The sequence below is a fragment of the Trachinotus anak genome, unplaced genomic scaffold (assembly GCF_046630095.1).
Source record: "Trachinotus anak isolate AG129_WGS33_773 ecotype Australia unplaced genomic scaffold, CSIRO_AGI_Tana_v1 ptg000011l, whole genome shotgun sequence".
Classification (NCBI taxonomy): domain Eukaryota; kingdom Metazoa; phylum Chordata; class Actinopteri; order Carangiformes; family Carangidae; genus Trachinotus; species Trachinotus anak.
This window is the reverse complement of record NW_027273862.1, coordinates 21,616,215-21,636,141: the sequence shown is the minus strand read 5'-3', so window position 1 is coordinate 21,636,141 and position 19,927 is coordinate 21,616,215. Positions and strand designations below refer to the sequence as shown.

At 39.6% G+C, this 19,927-nt stretch overlaps 2 protein-coding genes across 3 annotated transcripts; one reads left to right on the top strand and one right to left on the bottom strand.

The window, feature by feature from the left end:
• The first annotated feature begins 3,309 nt into the window (after window positions 1-3,309).
• grtp1a (growth hormone regulated TBC protein 1a) lies at window positions 3,310-11,427 on the top strand. Its single transcript, XM_071488934.1, has 8 exons — window positions 3,310-3,986; window positions 6,342-6,493; window positions 6,591-6,749; window positions 7,652-7,776; window positions 8,547-8,643; window positions 9,011-9,183; window positions 10,249-10,434; window positions 10,519-11,427. Exons 1-8 carry the CDS (start codon window positions 3,916-3,918, stop codon window positions 10,609-10,611), a joined length of 1,056 nt encoding a protein of 351 aa, XP_071345035.1. The 5' UTR covers window positions 3,310-3,915; the 3' UTR covers window positions 10,612-11,427.
• lamp1a (lysosomal associated membrane protein 1a) lies at window positions 11,336-19,170 on the bottom strand. 2 transcript variants are annotated; one of them, XR_011692632.1, is made up of 10 exons: window positions 18,745-19,170; window positions 15,539-15,645; window positions 15,189-15,408; window positions 14,404-14,565; window positions 14,108-14,316; window positions 13,858-13,983; window positions 13,685-13,751; window positions 13,426-13,593; window positions 12,212-12,477; window positions 11,336-12,179 (listed from the first exon to the last, which is right to left on the bottom strand). XR_011692632.1 is itself a non-coding variant. In XM_071488932.1 (9 exons), exons 1-9 carry the CDS (start codon window positions 18,797-18,799, stop codon window positions 12,338-12,340), a joined length of 1,254 nt encoding a protein of 417 aa, XP_071345033.1. In that variant the 5' UTR covers window positions 18,800-19,170; the 3' UTR covers window positions 11,336-12,337. The 2 variants fall into 2 exon arrangements, 1 of the variants encoding a protein (XP_071345033.1); XM_071488932.1 differs by having other exon boundaries at window positions 11,336-12,477.
• Between the last annotated feature and the right edge of the window lie 757 nt (window positions 19,171-19,927).

The window sequence follows — 19,927 nt, the reverse complement described above, 5'->3', positions numbered from 1 at the left end:
ACCCATATCCTTATATTTGTCCCAATGTTGATGCAGAAATTATTTTTCATTTCAATAGGAATGTATTAAAGACCATTCAGTGTATTTTCATAGAAATGTATAAAAGAGCTCTACAGTATAAGAAGATCACTGATAGTCCACTTTAACATTTTGTAATAACACTGATAACCTCCAAACGACCTACAATAGTTAGACTGGCTGGCCAGGAGCTTGTCAAGGTTAAAATGTTGCAAACAGTACTGCCAACATGACTACTGTTTTTTTCTGTACAAAAACCTGTCTGCACAACTATTTGCAAATCTTGAAAGGGTTCAACACTAGCCAGAAATGGGGGAGAAACAAGTAGTGCACAAACATTTAAACAGCATTTCATTTTGGAGCTGTATTATAATTTTATTCCGTATAAATCTAGTTAATTTAATCATTATTCGTCTGGTACACGCTGCTCATGTTTGACTGTATGCCATATATCTCTAAATATTTTACATGCAAAGAAATGCTTAATGCAAGATTCCTTTTCTATTTTCTTTTCTCTCCCTGCGACTATTAAGATACAACACAGTATTATATTTTAATTAATGTAGCAATTATACTGTGTAAGTACAATTCTAATATGATTTTTTTTTTACAAACTAACTGCTGTGTCTATAAATTACTTTGTGGGGAACCGGCCGAATGTTCATAATGATTGCAAGGTTGTTCACCGTGAAGAAAAAGTATTTTGTTCATGAGCTTCAATCCACCACATGAATGAAGACGTGCTTACACACTGAGTGGACTAGTTGGAGTTGGACTTTAAGATTACCTTTTCTGCCTATGGAACTGAGCCTAGCACACACTTACACAGAATTGTAGTGTGTATAAAAAGCATGTAGCGGCAAATGCTGAGAACAGTTGAATGGTCACATGGCAGTGCTAAACATGTCAGAGGTTGGAAGTTCATCCAATTCACTGTTCCAACCCTGCCCGCCAGCAGGATTACATCACTGCAGAAATATGAGTCTTAATTTCGATGTAGTCTGGTATTTTCACAAGAGGATAAAACCTCGAAGCCTACATGATCCATAATCTGTCTATCCCAAGGCTTACTCTGCATGGTGTTGTTACTGAATGTCTATGTGTGTATGTGGGGCAGAAACACTTAAATCAAATTTTAAGTAATTCTATTTAGGCTGAGATAAGCATTACTCTCTACAAATGTTGTGAATTTCTGTATAGTCACACTTCCTTATACACACATTCATGGTGCTTACGGCTGGCTCCATTTGTCACTATTAACACGGTATTTTTTTTTTTTTTTTTTTACAACTAAAAGGTGTAGTCATTTCTGACAGCAAAAAAACCCAGCAACATCAAACAATATATGTAACAGTTTTTCAGTTATTTAAGTGTCCTTTACAGAGCCTCTTTTGAGTTACAACTTACACAAATCACACTTCTATTCCCACGAGTTTCCCTTTTTTCTAGCATTTTTAAAACAAGAAACTACTACAAGACAAAGGTACCAGGAACAGCCTTAGTGTCAGTCCTGCCTTTAGCTGGATGAAAGCGAGTGTGCCTACAGCTCTGCTCCAGATTCTCTCATTAGCTCATAATCAAATTGAAATCTGGTGACTTCACTTTGATATTCACCACCTTTTCCAGTAAGACCAAGGTTTTCCATTCTTACTTGTGAAAGACTTTCAAGTCATTTTAATATACATGGAACATATATATGTTTAATTAATATTAGTACAATAAAAAAAAAATCATTCATTCATCATGTTTCCCTAAAGGTGTGAAACTGTGCAGATGTTGGAACAGAAAGAACTAAAGTCAACTGAGGAATTTGAACGCTATATTTTTGAGTTCATCAATTTATTTTCAAAAACTTTAGGCCTTATTTGTTATTATTATTATTATTATTATTATTATTTATCTCTGTTATATGTGTAAACATCAAATGGTTTTCAATGACTGTGGGAGCCTTCAATCACCGATGCAGAAGATATCTTTGAATCAAAAGAAGGCATATTTTAATGGACCAGGAGAGGCTCAGGTTCACAGATCGCTGAGTTTACCTGAGCTACGTGGCTGTGCTGAAGAGGGCGCGGCTTCTTACCATTTTTGCTGCCTTCACGTGTTATCGGACATATTAAGATCAAGGAAGAAGCTGCGTTGCAGGCTGTATCTGTGTCATAGTTGATGTTAATGAAATATGTTTAATGCCAAATAAATATTGAACGCTTTAACAAAATGTTCTGAAACGTCTGTTTACCTCAATGTTGCAGTTGCTTAGTGCAAGACAAAGATTGCTATGTATTCTCATATATAGTCAATATACCAATAAGTATATTACTGAACATTCAAACTAGATGTTGTAAAATTAAAGTCCTTTATCTCCTTTGCTGCCATTAATGCGTTTATGCACAATATCACAACTTTAAGTATCTAATATTTATGTTATAGTTATATATTATAGTTATTTATTGCAAAATTCACATATAGTTTATATTCTTTGAATTTTTCTAGCTTTGTGTCTGAGTGCGTATCTGTTGGAGAGTTATGCTAGTTATAACTTACAGGTATAACTAAAGTAGAATTGAACTGAATAAAAACAGATCACAGTGAAATTTTAGATATTTCAAGGCACAGATAACTTGTTAGGCTTAGGGTACGGTTAGGTTCAAGTTAAAAGGATAGTTTTCACCAGCTTTAACACCTCAAAAGAACATTATGAGAAAAGAAGTTCATGTTCAGCTTTATTGTCATTTCCACACACATGCATGTAATCATACAGGGAAACAAGGCGTCATATCTCATGGACCACAGTGCAAACAAGCACCAAGCAGGTATACAAATCAATAAATAAGTGTTTAAAAAGAGATAATAATTGTAGGCTACTCACCGATGCAAACACCACAGTCTTCAGGGTTAGAGTGAGCATTCTCACATCAAGCACCGTCAACTTGTCACATTAGCAGCAAGCCCATTTTACTATTTACTGTTCTACTGCTAATCACTGTGAAGAAATGACCAGTAGCTCCATTACAACAGTTTTAAAGTGATTTGTAAAGTCATTGTCGTCCATGTAGCGGATGTAAGCATGTAGTATTGTCTGTAGAGAAGGTTTGAGTCGACCTGGGTGTTTACAATGGTAAGGGATTTTGTGGGTTATCCTGAATTAATTAAAACCACTGCAGCTCCACTTTTTTTTTTTTTTTTTTCTCCTCTCCAAAGCTTCGTGAATGCATCATAAGTCACATTTCGCCATAACTGCGAGAGCTCCGAAGTAGGATGTTACGGGAGACATTTGAAAGCAGCATTAGGTCTGATTGACGTGGGTGTCCCGGGGCAAACGTCACGAGTCCGAAATCCTCCACGGAGCAGTCCGGACGAGAGGAGTGGAAGTGACTGGAGTTACTTGGATTACACCGGGAAGCATTAATCCGCCAGGTCGTCATGTTTGGATCCTGTTATTAGAGCCACAGGACGGTTCTCTGCACTCCGGGGTCAGGGGGAGCACCGGCAGCAGGTGCATGTGGATGGCGATAAAACTCAGCAAACTCCGCTCTCGACCACACGGCTTGAACATCCATCGATCGATAAAACATTAGAGCTAAAACGAGTTGTTGGTTGTTTTTTTTTGGGGGGGGGGGGGGGGATCTTAAGCATGCTTTTTACGGCTTCTCCGTCTTCGAGAATATAGCATGTTTAATCCCAGGGTAGAGAAGAAAAAGCAGCAGCGTCTCGTCCCCGTCTCTCCGCACGCAAACATGGAGAAAGTGAACGCCGACTTGCCTCAACTTTAGCCGTGACTTCGAGGGGCATGTTTGTGGTCAACTTCTGCTCTGATTCTTGGAGAAAACAACGCGGCGGATACATGGTGAGACACTAGCGCGGATTTTTCAGCAGATCAGCGGAGCAGAGGAGGCGATGGAGAGGGACAACAAGGCGACCGACCGGACCCGCTCCGCCGACGGTGGAGCTAAAGACAGAGTGGACAGGTAACGTTAGCTAACTCAACGCTGGACTGAAATGATCGACTCAGACTGCTTAAACGTTGAAAACCACATTTTATCCACTGTGTAAAGTCATCTATAGTTGAATAAATTACCGAATAAGTAGACGCTAAAGCAGGTGATTGTGTTATTCTTTGAAAATAGGAGCAGTAACGTTAGCTAACTAACCGCTTTAGTTCGTTACATGAACCGTTACAGATATTTTGAGCAAACTCCTCTTCCACAATGTCACATATTGATAACTGCTGCTTAGTTTGTTTGTAGTTCTTTTCCCTCATAAAATGTAAGTTTTAATGTAGTGATACATGTGTTGAGGTTATGGCTGGATTCACCTCGTAAGGGACCCTGGGGCAAAAAATAAATAAATAAATAAAAAACCGTAGTTGGGCCCCTAATGAGCCCAACTATACATGGCAGTTGTATTATTTCCTCAGCCACCAAAACCAAGTCTTTTAGTTGACTCACAGGAAATGTGACAAATCATTAATGGTTTTAGGTGTTTTGTCAAGCAAAATGCCCAAAATGAACTTGAGCTTTTCAATTGTGAATATTTTCTAGTTTGTTGGTCAAACAAAATGAAGCAATTTGCATATGTTAACATGGGCTCCAGAGAACAATGACTGTTGTGATTCATTATTCACTGAACAATTACTTAATTATTAAAGGATATAACTGTCAGACTCATAGTGAAAATGACTGTTGATTGCGGCCTTAAATTCTCCTATGTTGGAATAATACATTGCCCAAGTTTTTCTGTGTGTTAACTACTTGATACAGAAAAATGATGTAGACAGAAGTAGAGTGGAGTAAACCTGGAGGTCTTGGGGCCCCTGAGGATCTGTGTATTCCCCCACTTTGCCTGGCTGGTAGTCCAGCTTTGGTAGGGATAATGCAAAATTATTGTACTCTGGACAGACTGCATTTCATAGGTCGCTTGAATAAATGGACTCAGGTGATGAATAATCTGATTTACAGAGTTGTATTCCTTCTTTAGGAGTTTTGCAATTGCCTACTGATGCTTGCTAATTAGAAACTGGGCAAATTATAATTCAAATTAAATTTTAGATTTTTCAAAATTTACAAATATAATTAGCTAATGTTTGTACATATAGAAAACAAAACAGTTGATCTCAGATTGCCACTTTATTGGATACAACGAATGCAGTCTGATACGACAGCCTTATAATAAATCCTACTCTACCATGTTTTTACGGAGATATATATATATATATATATATATATATATATATATATATAGCTATTTTACAGAAGTGTTATTTTAACCTAATGGGCAATTTTGAAGCTATAGTTTGTGGTTTTGTTGAATTTTAAAGTTGTTTTTAATATTTTGTCCCAACACATTAATATCAATTAGGACAGGCTAGATAAAAACACCTCCAAGTATAACATTGTTTTCACTACGTTTATATTTATAAGGGTACACTAAATTTTAGATACACCCTTCATGAAGTTAACTCAGCAACTCTCTAAAACAGTTCTAATAAAAACTGAACATTATAACCTTCATGCAGGTCAGACGGTTATGGTATAGGGCAGTTGTATATGACCGTTTATCTCTGTGTACTTAGTAAACTGGCAGCTGAGTGTATCTTGGACTTCAGGTGAATTTCACTTAAAATAGTGCAGTTTATCCACTCTATCTACATGTAGACAAAAAGCATTTTGGCTTTTCTGTAGATGTGTTGAACTGATACTTCACTCTTCAGTATATGTTAAATGATTGCTTTCCATGAGAAGGAGGGCTGTCACATTGTTCAAACAAACAGTGATAACCCAAACCAACACCTGAAATCAGGTGCCACGTTCACAAACTCCACACTGAAACATCCAGCATGTACCCTTGCTTTTGTTTTTGCCAACAAGGACATTCCATGATGAGGAACATAATCTTTGCATATTAATACCTTTATTTTCACCCAGTATTTGCACAGCCACACCAGTTAAAGCCTGGACTGGGGGGCAACACATGCTGTAAGGTCTGTTGTGTTTGAACATGTTCAGAACAGACCTAGTATCCGACCACACTGCTGGTCTGTAGGTGCCTTTCCTTCGCTGGGATGACTTTGCTAAGCTGCAGGAAGATTATCGAGTTACCTAAAGGCATTAGGTTGAGCCATCTACACCCACGACTTTTTCATCTAGAACCAGACTGTAGATGTAGGTAATGTGGATACACATGCTACAAAAGATTGTTGTTTAAGGTTTATTGTGCTATGATGTGAATGCTTGGTAATTCTGATGATATACTGACTGAAAACAGTCCTTAAAAGTGTTAACATCAGTTGTTAAAAGTTTCTAACCTTTTGTTTTTGGGCCCAGGGTGGATCCATACGGCTTTGAGCGCTCGGAGGACTTTGATTATGAGTCATATGAGGAACTCATGTCTGAGTATCTAGTTGTGCTCACTCGACGCTCCATCAAATGGTCCAAACTACTGAAGGGCAAAAGCAAAGTGCAGAAGAATGTAAAATGTAAGTGTGAAAACTGAACACACACATATCCTCAAGGAGTGAGTCTGGCATGAAATAAAAGTGGGGATTAAACTTAAGTGTTCCCCCTCTCCTTCAGTAAAGCGTTACGTGCGTAAGGGGATTCCCAATGAGCACCGGGCTCTGATCTGGATGGCAGCCAGTGGAGCTCAAGACCAGTTAGAGAAGAACCCAGGATACTACCAGTCCCTGCTCGGAGCCCAGCACGACCACAAAGTGATGGAGACCATCTGCACAGGTCAGGCTGTGAACAGTTTGAGCAGTTGAGAGCCCTGACACACATCAAAAAAGAACTAGCACCAGCAAAAGACATACAGATGTATTGCCTCATGTCTTCTGTTGAACATTCCACTTGAACCTCTACCTAACCCCTGATCAGGAGGAATAACGTTAAAATAATGTTTCTAATCCAAAGATCATCATGAACATGTAAAATTAATTAGCCAATTAATTTCATAACAGTTTTCATTAGAACACCCAGTCAGGGAATTCTTTCCCAATGACTGCCACTGAGGCCGACTCAGTTTGCTGATTCAGCTCAGTGGTTGACGATAAATGCTGACTATAGCCAGCGGTGCCGGCCACACTGCAGAACCTACAGGCAATAGTCAGCCACACAGGGCACAACAATGCCCAACAGTTTGGTGTTTCAGAGCGTGTACAGTTTACAAAATACTTAAGTCTTGTAGTCAGTATGTTTGGCCTCGTGAGTAAGTGTAACTGCTCTTCAAGCAGACCAGCTAAACTGCCGATGTTTCCTTGTGTGAGATACAGATAGGACATTCAGAGCGAAAATGGCACGGCATTGAAAGTACACAAGGGATGGGGATGCATTCTTTTAGGTACTAGTGAAATGATCAAATACAGTACTGTAAGGCCAGTAAAACAAAACGACAAAAAAAAAAATCTGTTACATGTAATGCAGCTCCTTTAAGTGCTACAGCATTTTCCACTGTTTTTTTTTTTTTTAAAGCCTTAAAAGTTTAGATTTTCAAGTTAGTGTTTCAACATAATCTGAATACAAGACTGCAAACTTTCTCTTTACTGCTGTGTATTTTCCACTCACTCTCGTATTCGTATACGCACACAGACACACAGCACGGAGTAATGATGAGTGTCTGTGTGGTCTCTTTCTTTCAGACTTGAACAGAACATTTCCAGACAACATCCAGTTCCGCAAGACATCCAACCCCTGTCTGCAGAAAGCTTTGTACAATGTGCTGCTGGCTTATGGTCACCACAATCCAGCTGTGGGATACTGCCAGGTAATTCTGAACTACTGAGCATCCGGCCTAAAATGGATTTTGGCATAAGACCATACCTAAGTTGAAAATTGTTACTGGGACTATATTTGGTGTTGTCAATGACCTTGTGTTGTGATTCTGTGTTGGTAATGTGGGAAAGGACAAGTATTTCACATTGTTTCATTATTTTGTATAGTGCTGTATGACTGAAATGCACTGAGGGCTTCAGTTCATTTTTTTTTTGAGGACTATTGAACAGAAATTATTTAAAATGTCCTTAAATTTTTATATGCAAAATTAAGTTGATACTGCAAAGTTTAGCATGCTTAATGGAAGGGATATATATATAATATAAAGTCTGGCAAGATATCATTTACTATGTAAAAAACCTTTTTCTACAGCATTATCAGTACTTAATAACTCCAGTTAATACTCCCATGCTCATGTTTATGTATCTAAACAAAGTATGTTTGTGTCAGTGTCAGCTCAGTTTAGCCCTGTGCTAATTATTAGCATTTGAAAGGCAAATTTCATTCACCAGAGCATATGTGGCTTGTTTTGCAATTCAAACATACAGCAGGGCTGTGTTGATGGTTTCATCTCTCATGTAGTATAACTAAAACCCATTTATCTCTAACCATACTCAGGTAGCCTCTTTTAATTTGAATTAGTTATTTGTTTCTTTATTTCATGTTCAGTGCACACTTATTGGTCTCTCCTCTGGATGCTTTATTATGGAGCTTTACATGCTCTTTTCATGTGCAGCCTGAGTGTCTCTCTTTTGTCTTCAGGGGATGAACTTCATAGCTGGGTATCTGCTTATCATCACAAAAGATGAAGAGAAATCCTTCTGGCTGATGGATGCACTACTCGGCAGAATTTTACCAGGTGTGTTTGTGTGTTCACTGTTTGGCACCGCTCTGGTCTCTTCACAGGTGCGTGTGTGTTTTCCGGTTGTTCCTTTGCTCTGGGCTAAGAATAATCTCATAAGAGGTCACATGGTCTATATCTGCCCTTGGCTAAAGACCTACAGCATGTTTTCCTTTTTAAGTTACACTCACTGAAACAAAGAAATACAACCATAAATTAGAAAAAAAATGTGATAGCAGCAGTTTGATAACATAGGAAATTTCATATAACTGGGTTTTCCATTTAAGCTGTTTTGTATCATAAAATGGATTTGTTTATTTCTGTTTGCAGTCCATTCATTAAGAGCAATGAATAACTCACAATCATGTGTGTGTGTGGGTTACAGACTACTACAGTCCAGCCATGCTGGGGCTGAAGACGGACCAGGAGGTGTTAGGGGAGCTAGTGAAAATGAAAATCCCCGGAGTCTGGCAGACTATGGTAGATCATAACGTCATGTGGACCCTGGTGGTCTCCCGATGGTTCATCTGCCTCTACATAGACATCTTGCCAGTAGAGGTGAGTGTCGAGATGTCACTCCAATTGATCAAAATTTCTTAATGAACACATTATGAAAGCTCGATATCGGACTGACTGGACAAATCAGACATACATACACAGTAGGTGCAAATGTCTTTCCCATTATGTGAATGTATATATATGTATAACAGCAACATTGTTCTAAACTTAGTGTTTACAGCTTCTAATCTCAAACAAAAAAAAGCTCTGTGAAAAAAAACACCATTCACCATACTACACAATTCACCAAATCCACATGTTCTATACCAGTGCTGGTTTGAATGGATTCAGATAACAGATAAATAAAATTTGCATTTTATTCCTCCTTTTCTTGGGAATGGCCGATCCACCATATACAACAGCCTTTGTTGTTGCTAACTCCCTCTGCTGGCCTGGAGAGGGTGTGGACTGGTATGTCAGTTCCCCAAACACACATGAACCTTTACTGGGAGGGTGTAATACTTGCAGATGTTCTTGCTATTCCCTCAAGATTTCACGCCCACTCTCAGGCACCGTCGCCAACCAATAGTAATTGCTGGGACATGATTCGTCACCAATTTCCCACCAAGATTGATTCAAGGTTACCGCTGCAGAGTCCAAGTTTTTCCTCTGCTCATCCTGAAATACTCAAGTCGCAAATTTTGCGGTCGCTGGTGAGAAAGTGCAGCATAGTGAAAGGAAGGACATATGGAGAAGAACAACTGAACTGATGGTTGTATGATAATTATATGCAGTTAGTTTTCTTCAATTTTCTTTATCCTCTGCATTTACTGTGCAAAAAGCACTAGAGGGTAAGTCATTAAAATATCATCCTAACAACTCCAATGATGAACAATAGTATTTTAGCGTTTTCAGTAGTTTGCTTGCACTCAGATGTGACTTTTCATACAACATACTATAACTTGTTGATGTTTGTTTGCTGTTGATGTCTCTAATCAGTCCTATTACTAACTTTTAGCATTTGTCTGCAGTTTAGATGTTTGTTCACAGCGCAGGTAAAATTTCATAATGTGCATCACTACGGATGTGTTCACTGGTAGGATTTACTTCTTTCTTTTTCCGCAGACAGTTCTGAGGATTTGGGATTGCCTGTTTTATGAAGGCTCGAAAATCCTGTTCCGTGTAGCTCTGACACTGATCCACCACAACCAGACTCTGATTCAACAGGCCCAGTCACTCCCAGACGTCTGCCAATTTTTCAAGCAGATCACCCATGGACCATTTGTCGATGAATGTCACACTTTCATGCAGGTAAAATAAAATGAAATTAAATTTAAAATACCCCCTGTGATTTTCCATCTTTAATCCCATAATCCTGTTTCTTGCCCTTCCTAGAAAATCTTCACCGAACCAGGAAGTCTCCCCATGTCAACCTTGACTAAGCTGCGGGTGTCATGTCAATCTCGCATCGTTGCAGAGGAGTCATGACCCAAACTGACTCAACTGTTGCTCAAACTCAATACACATTCCACTGGGAGAAGCATCCAGCAGCTTGTTTGCACCTTTTTTTTTCTTTTTTTTTACCTGATGTCATTTCACAGTATCTACTACATGTGGCTTATGTCTTAATCATATGTCGAGACAGCCACAAAATCTAAATGTAAATATATGATCAGAAGATTATTCTTAGTAATATGCTGTATGAGCTGACATTTCCATTTGAATTAATGTAGTTTATATAGAAGTGAATATTTCCTTTTGTTAAAATGTGGAATTATGCACTTTACTCCAAAAGGTCAGACACTGGGGAATAAATGTCTAGTTGACTGACGATGCCATGATGATCCATACTGGCAGAACATGCTGTGGTAATCCAATGTGAATTATATTGATTTGATGCAGTTAATTCAAGTGCACTATGTTGAAGCAATGTAACCACAACTGAAAGGGCTGCTCTCTTTTTTTTAACAACGGTGTGTACAGTTCGTCCTGTGTTTGGGTTTTGGGGCCCTTTAAACCGCTGTACTACTGATATCAGATTTTGTTGCACTGGACGGAAAAAACCTTGGCGTTGATCCCAGCTCTGAGTTTTCTGTGTGATGTACACCTGGTTGAACAGCTCTGAGTAAACAGCCATGTTTATTTCACACAAAACTTAAGATAACAAATCACAAAAAAGGTACTGTTGCGTGAAAAACTCCAAAAAAAAATCTTAATTTTTAAGGTTTTTATTAACTTTCTGTAAGATGCATAATAGAAAATGAGATCACATCATTTTCTATAAAAAATAAAAGATCAAATCACTACAGTTCATATTTGACATTTGTTTTGGGAGAGGGTGGGGAAAAGCAGGAATAGAAAATTTACCCATGCACCTGTTCACTTGGCCTGCTAAATACATTTTAGTAATGCGGAGCCGCACTCTGGGCGTGGCTGGACCACTCCGCACTGTTTATGCAAAGCAGCAATCCACATTTGTATCGCCACAATTACCAGTTACCCTCTTGTGCCTCAGTGCACCGATGGGGCAATTCAGGTTTTATCAGTCTCCCATGTGGAGGAATATGATTGAAAACGACACACATTCACAGCATTCCCTTCTCTTAAAGTCACTGGAATTATCATATACTCATGAAGTTAAAAGATACTAGTGAGCATGTGTAAGAATAAAACTCCACTTTGAATGTTTTTACTTGTGTAGACATCCTATATTGTCAAACTTTTTCATTGGAACTTAAAAAAAAAAAAAAAAAGCTTTGTGCTACAGTTCAATTGACTCTCCCTCTCACAATGCATGGGATATGAACATTTTCCATAGCTAACAACAACAAACACGTGTTCAAGCAAATTCAATCAGTCCCTAGAACATAATGAAATAAGAGTAGAGCCAAACAGCTGATGGTGAACTTACTAAAGCAAATTCAAAATGAACGGCATCCATCCTTGATTATGTGGAGACTCAGTCCTCTCAAGCTTCATCAAGATGCACGCCATCTAAACTTAGCAGTTATTTGCCTTGTCATCATCATTCCACAGAGAAATGGAAGGGAAATAAACTATCCAGAGGTCACATAGGATATGCAAAAACATGCTCTCACCCCAGACAAACAACTGCTTCCATTCACTCATGCTCGTGTACACTTACTCATTCACACGCTAAGGTTCATCTCTCCACTATTGAGTCTGTCAGGTTTAAGTTAGATGAAGGCTCCATTCAGATGGTCTGATATCCAGCATGGCTCCTCTTCCTGCCTATTAGGTACGCAATGAGCACAATCAGCACCAGGCCGGCAAGAGCTGCCCCAACGATGATGGGGATGAGCATCTGGTCTTGGTCCATCTGACACTCCTCCGCTGGAGACAGAAAAGGCGAGAATCAAAAGTTGGATCGCAGAATCAGTAAATGCCCCAGCTTTAATAGATGGATTATTACTGAAGGGTGACTCTGAACTGTTGACCTTGTTGATGCAAGACTGCATAAGCCCCGCTCCTCACCACAAAAACTCTCTACACACATCTCTGATTTTTTTCCACATAGTTCTGGTGTTGTGCTCATTAATGGCTGTTTGGAGAAATGCCCAAGCCAATCAGATGTTTGTCGGTAGCACTAACCTTTCTGCACCAGAGCCATAACAACTGTGACGGAAAAAATTGCTGCAAAATTGGCAACAAGTGCAGATGAGCTTGATGCAGCGAAACAAGTTGTAAGTCTGCTTACAGAAATAACAGCTCTCAAAGGAACAGTTTGACACGTGAGGAATTGCACGCATTCTTGTGAAGAATTAGATGAGAAGACAGACACCGCTCTCATGTCTGTACGCCAAATATGAAACAACAGCTGATGTTTAGCTTGGAGTAAAGACTGGAAACAGGAGGAAACAACTACCCTGACTCTCTCCAAAGTGATAAAATATACAACACCTCTAAAGCTCATTGGTTAACATGTTGTATAGCTTTTGTTTCATCTGTACACAAACAAATGTAATTACAACAAGTTATGGTTTTATAAGGAGATGTGATATACTTGATGTTTTCATCTCACTCTTGGCATGAAAGCAATTAAGCAAATTCCCCAAAATGTCTATTCCTTGAAGTCTGCATATTTTGACAACCATCATACAAAGGTTAACTGCTCCTAGCAACCACCAACTTCAGTGAGATGGTAATCAGACTATGGCTGCTTTCCCGGGCCACAGGATACTTCCTACTCCAAACAAATGGCACCATCACAAACAAAATTGAGGCCAGAGGAAAAAGACAGAGAAAAGTTGGAATAAAATGACAAAAAGAAAGCAGTTATACCTGTGGCAAACTGGTTGGTGGTGACTCCAAAAGGTTGGACCTGCAGTCTGAATGTGTTGAGAGAGAAGGTTGGTACCACATCCAAAGTTTGCTCTGCGTTGCACATGTAGGAGTGGCCCAGCGTACTCCGCAGGTAGTTCAGACTAATGTTACTGGCTGAGAAGGGAGCTGCAGAGAGAAGTGGATTAGTATTTCTTTAATTTAAACAAGTCAGAACCAAGAAAAAAAAACAAAACATTTTACAGTTCAAATTACATACCAGTCATATCGGACCAATTAGCAAAAAGAGCTATCCCACTTAGGTGGTATTTGTTGGTTGTGGAGTTCTGTGGATTGGAGGAAGAGATCAATGGATACTTGTATCTACACACACACACACAAACAAAAACAAACTCACCGTTAGTTGAATATTAAAAAAAGGGATGAATTTACCAGAGTGAAGGTGAAGTTGAGTGTGGTTGTTTGCTCTTGTGTCAAAACCAAGGTAGCTCTGCTGGCTTCACATGATCCTGATGAACTTGTCAGATTGGGAGCCAAGTTTACCAAATCCTGGACAGTCTGGCAAAGTAAAGAAAAGGTTGATTCATGTCAAGTTTGTTAAAACTATTTGTATTTTTTTTTTTAAATCATTCAACAATTATTTTTGCCATGAGGGGTCCCAGCTCATGAAGCTCTACTTTACCTTATTCTGAGATTTAGAGAGATAGGAGATGTTGAACTGCAGTCCCATCTGGGCCAGGAGACAAACTGTGCCATTGCCGTTGTTTATAGAGTAGGAGCCCCGGTCAGGTGTTCCTGCAGGGGTTGGTACTGAAGGTGCTGTTGTAGTAGTTGCAGCAGAAGTGGTGGGTGGAACTGTAGTACTGGCCTTATCTGCCACACATACGCTTTCTGTGACAAGAAAAAAGAAATGTCTTATCGACCATTAAGGAGCCGGTCACCCTAGAAACCCGCCCAAAATCAGAATCAGTGTCGTACCTGCTGGGCTCAGGTCGTTTCCGGGCATGTACGCCTCTAGCCTCATATCAGAGAAAGTGACGGTTTCTTCACCAACTCTAAAAGCAGTGGGGCTCAGACAGCGGTAGGTGGTGTTGATTGCTGCCCAGATCCCAACTGAAGCTGACACCACAGTGACCACATCTAGGACACAATCAAACAAACAACAAATTAGTTACATTACCTGTCATATATGATGCCATTTGTACTTTTCTGTTCTACACTAGAAAACAATAAAACAATAATCTAAAACAGCGATACAACACATCTTTACCTACTGAATCATACTGTAAAGTTAACTTTTGGTTGCTGGTGGTGCCTGTAAATATGGCGTTGTTCACTGCAAACACAATCAGCCTGTTAAATCTATTATTGAGATATAGTTAGGGTTGGGGTTCGATATCAATTAATTGAATCTGGATTTATTATCGAATTCTCTTATCAAATCCAAATCCTTTTGAATCCATTATTAAATCTCATCAAGTTTAGCTCTCATCATTTACAAGTAACTAAAGCTATAAATAATTACAATAGACATTCAGTTTAGACCTGTGATCAGCTGTTACTGGGCAAACACCAGAAATTACAGTTTTTAGCGGTAGCTCCTGAATTCATTAACATAAATTAAGCTAGCCTATATTCATTTTCACAACCCGCTGCTAAAACCTGTAAGTGAGATGAGCAGCACAAGATATGAAATGCTGATAGAGTGAGGGCCATTTTTCATCTCCCTCTACTATCATTACTGTTGCAGTATCGTTTCTCACCAGAGCTGTTGGCATCAGGGAAAATGGAAGTGTCGCTGAGGTTGTACTGCAGCGTCAGGTTGGTGACACTGTACAGACTCCCATTGGTTGAAAAGCTCAGCCCCAGTGCATGGCCGGGTCCAAACACTGCCACCAGCCACGGTGAGCCGCTGTCTGTGCCACAGGAGCTGCTGCCTGTATCGACGGCGGCGGAGTCAGGCAGAGGGACCTGCACTGTTTTCTGAGGAAACACAAGTGATATAGCTGGTGTTCATGAAGAGCTTCAGCACTAGTGATACACTGAAGGGAATATGGCACTGTTCTAATGCCTTCAGAGGCGGAAACTAGAACGCTGTTGTTGCTGTACATACGGCGCTGCTGGAGGTGTTGTATGTGATGGAGAATGATGCGGAGAGCTCAGCCTTAATGCAGGTGGAGTTTCCCTCTTTCACCTCAAGGGTAACAGCCTGGATACAACCTGTTGGGGAGAACGTAATCACCAGGGAGGCACGTTATTAAAAATAATACACAAAAAAAACATGTTGATAAAAGTTAACATCTTAAAAACAAAAATCACAAAACTAAAAACACCCAACAATCATTAACAAGAAATATTGTTATGCTGCTCATCTCAAATTATGAATGCACAGTATGACCTGATGATGAGCTATACTGCTAATGGAGGTCAGTTTGCAGTTAAATACATTTGGGTAACTTTGTAACTTCTATTGAATAAGATTTCAATATCTGGATTTTATTGTATTTGGCTGGATAAAGGTTACAAAACGAGTGCAAATGATAACAGTCATGATTATTACACCATGACCAGTGTCACATGTACATGTACACAAAAGCATTTCACACAATCCACCACCAGAGGTCCACAGACAGCTAAAAGAGGGAGGTCAACACCGATCACTGGAGAGGCCTCCTGGGACACTTTATGGAACAGGGCCAATCATGGCAAGAGCCATGCTTGTTAGGTATACTAAATGTGGCTCCTCAGCACAGAATTACCGAGTGGTATTTAGCAACTCAGCCAACCTGGCAACTTTCACACTTGCATTGTCAGCTATTAATACCTTTATTCCCTGGAAACTGCCAACTCACTGTTGTGTGTCTATGTGTGTGCGATAGGGGCTGTGCTTCTCAAACATATTGTTTGGAAGCCACAGTGGCTATTGAGGACGCATGTTCTTATCAACCCAACAGCTCATATCCTTCAAAAGAACTTTCTCGTAACTTCTCGTTATAATAAAGTAATGCAATACAGGAGTTTCACCTTTTGCATCACACTTCCCAGAACGTCTACAAAGAAGTCAAGCTGAAATGTGGTTATTTTATGGCCAAGACTATTCCTCTTTGGTTGACTTTCCATCAGCTCAGGTCTTGCACTTGCACTTGTGTATTCTGTTCTGTCAGACTTAGATGATTAAGTACTTATCAACTGTTTAGGACCAATAAAATAAAAAAACTACTTGTTAAGGAAAAAAATAATTATTAATTAATAATTATTCTGTCCACAGGCTACAAATGCTGGTAGGTTTCAAAATTCACTTGCCACCTGCTATATTGTATTGACATTGATTTTTGAAATTGAAAAGATGCCCCCGAATAGTAGCTGGTTGCCTGAGAGAGAGACTCATTTAGAATAGGGTTAGGGTTAGGGTTAGTCACTTATTACTCAGCCAACTGACTGAACTCTCCCCTCTTTCACAGTCTTCTCACTTCCCTCTTCTCTCTTCCCTTAATCTTCAGCTTTCTACATGAATACAATCTAGTGATCCTACTGGAAAAAGCACTGTGCTTCAGTCTCTCTCAATTACACACCATCTCCCCTGCTGCCTCGCTGAAACTTGACCCCAGTGTCACCTCGCTGTTCACCCAGTAAACACACAGCTGATGGTTTACACAACACTGCAATCTGATCATGAGGTAAAAGCGGCTGTGTGTACAAAGTATGAAGCTGCAGATACCACTATGAGACAGTCGGTGTGGAGAGAATAACAAAAAAAAAATAACAGTATCCCAATACTACTCATTCTCTCTAAGGTCACCAGGTTGATGAGTGGAAGACAAAACTTAAGCATACAGTTATACAATCATGTATTTTATAATGATCATTAAATGGTAAAAAAAATAAATAAATAACTAACTATACTGCAACTACAATTACAACTGTGTTGGCCTGTTTTCCTGTGTCACCAGCCAAGGGGCCTGTATGTGTTCAGGGCGATCAAGCTGGTCATAAACTAACACTGTCAGTAGGCCCCTGCTGGGCTGTGTGCAACACAAAGCCATCCTAGTCACATGAAGCTCTCAAATGACACAACAATGAGGCCAATCTGCTGGTCCACAGCATTAACAAAACCTGGGAATTACATTGCAATAGAATAGAATAGAATAGAATAGAATAGAATAGAATAGAATAGAATCCAGGTACTTCTTGGGTCTGTTTTGACACAGCTGAGGACAACAGACCCTTGGATTTTAGACTTTGGAAAGACATGTCCTTGTGAAACTTTGTCATGCTGTGGGTCCTCTCATCCACTTGGAGGGATATATCTTAGTTTTTGCTGGTTATTGGCCTACACCAAGAGGTCCCTTGTTATATTCACATATCAATTCAAGCTGTCATTCATAGAAGATTAAGGAGACCAGAAAATATTCACATTTGAGAAGCTGTAGCCAAAGAATTTTTGGCATACTTTAGTGAAAAGGACTCAGTTAAGGTAATATCAAAATAGTTCCAAAACAGTGGTGGGAGAAGTATTCAGATCCTTTACTTATGTCAAAATAATAATAACACAATAGTCATTGAAAATTATTAAGGTAAATTTAGTCAATGCAGAAACTAGACCTCTGTGACTATCAATTTTCCATACTATATTATTATCATTATCATTATTATTATTATTATTGTGCGATAATGTGTAAGCAACATTTTTGTTGCAGTTGGTTGTGGTCGAGCTAATTTAAATTATTTTCATTATAGATTCATGTCCTGATTATTTTCTGACTGGTTATTAACTGGTTGTCAAATAAATTCAATTAAAAAATATTTCCCTCTAAATTGTAGTGGAGTAGAAGTATTTATACTTAAGCATAGCACTTGAGTAAATTAGCTGAAACTATTGCCAATTAATTGATTACTCCATAGTCAGGATAATAATCAACAGCTACTCTGTTTGTGATTTCAGACGTTTATCAAGCAAAAATTGTGAAATAAAAAAAAAAAAAAAAAAGTTTTTCAGCTCAAATGAGTGACTTTGCTGCTTTGCAATGGTGTAATTCAGTGTAAACTCAAACGTGTTAAGATGTCACCTTGAGTTCTGGGGAGTTTATTTCTATGACATTTATCTGACATTTCATAGATTAAACGGAAAATAATCATCTGATTGATCAATAATGAAAATAATCATCACTTGCAGCCCCTAAAATATACTTAGTCGCATTTGACCTCTGGTCGTCAATTAACTCTCTGTCGATCGACTGTTCGATTAATCGCTACCTGTTTATCTCGTCAACAACCGTATTCGACCAACCAGCTGCGTCCAACGTCGTCATCCGGACTCACCTAAAACCGCCGACCAGGCGATGATGAGCGCGGCCGCGGCGTGAGAGAGCTTCATCCTTCGGTTCTGACTGCACCGCAGGAAACACTTCACTTTTTTTTTCTTTTCTGTCTCTTATAGGAAGAACGGGGGAAAAAAGAAGAAGAAGCCCGGAGCAGGGTGGTGGTGCGCCGCCGCTGCAGGCGCAGGTGGGTCCTCGGTGCGGCGCAGGACAGGCTGCACTTGACTCCCCCCGGGCCGTGAGCTAAAACTGAGGCGTCACTGTTGTTGTTGTTGTTGTTGTTGTTGTTTACAGTTCTCTGCCGTCCGAAGATAGGAAAAAAAGAGACTTATTCGGTGTTCACAAAGCTTGTCCTGGTGAGGGGAAGACGCGCAGTAGTGTGTCGGTCACAGCAGCACCGACGGACTGCACAAGCCATACCTCGTCATGTGACCCCTCTCCCCCCCCCCCCTCCCCTTCCTGTGAGCTTTATTCAGGGCAATGAGCCCTGCCCCATATTAAAAACGATGTCACAAATATACAGTAGTTTAAGAGAGGACATCTTTTATCTTGTGGAACTGCATGAGAAAGGACTTAATGCAGTTATATTATTATTATTTATTTATTTATTTTAATATATATATATATATATATTATAACTGTGCATCATGTGGGTGAGGTGATACCAACAAGGTGTCCAGACAGGCTGGAGGAGGGAAACTGCACTTCCAGGAATAATACTAGACAGACAACGAACTCTCCTTGTTCGGGGAACTCACACGACTGACATGTCACTGTTGATTAATCAAAAGTAATTAAAGTGTAATGAGCCGGGAGGGAAAACAGCAGACCAATGGCGGGTTCAACAGTCACCGACTTCGCTTGGTTGGTTTGACTGTCGCTCAAATCCACGTTAATTATCGAGTAACTCTAAATATGTGAAAATAATGAAGCCACGAAGGGGTGACTTTAGGAGTGAGGACACATTCCTTAAATTATTTAAATGTATAAAGCATGTAAGTTATAAAGTATGTGAAATGTGTGATCTTGGGCACAGCATGTTTTTTTTTTTTTTAAATGGGAAGGAAACATGTGAGTCAACACACACACCCTGTGCCGAGCAGGCTTGTGTTGTGGTGGGTCAGCTGACACCATCAATTCACGAGTGTGCGCAAAACCCTAGAAGGAACGCAGAGGCTGCTTTA

Excerpts from the sequence above, each read along its gene's own strand:
- grtp1a (XM_071488934.1), top strand. The coding sequence starts at position 3,916 with ATGGAGAGGGACAACAAGGCGACCGACCGGACCCGCTCCGCCGACGGT. Across the intron at positions 7,777-8,546 it reads CAGCTGTGGGATACTGCCAG|GGGATGAACTTCATAGCTGG; the intron begins GTAATTCTGAAC and ends TTTTGTCTTCAG. Across the intron at positions 8,644-9,010 it reads ACTCGGCAGAATTTTACCAG|ACTACTACAGTCCAGCCATG; the intron begins GTGTGTTTGTGT and ends TGTGGGTTACAG.
- lamp1a (XM_071488932.1), bottom strand. The coding sequence starts at position 18,799 with ATGAAGCTCTCTCACGCCGCGGCCGCGCTCATCATCGCCTGGTCGGCG. Across the intron at positions 15,646-18,744 it reads CGCCTGGTCGGCGGTTTTAG|GTTGTATCCAGGCTGTTACC; the intron begins GTGAGTCCGGAT and ends TCTCCCCAACAG. Across the intron at positions 13,594-13,684 it reads TAATTGGTCCGATATGACTG|CTCCCTTCTCAGCCAGTAAC; the intron begins GTATGTAATTTG and ends TTCTCTCTGCAG.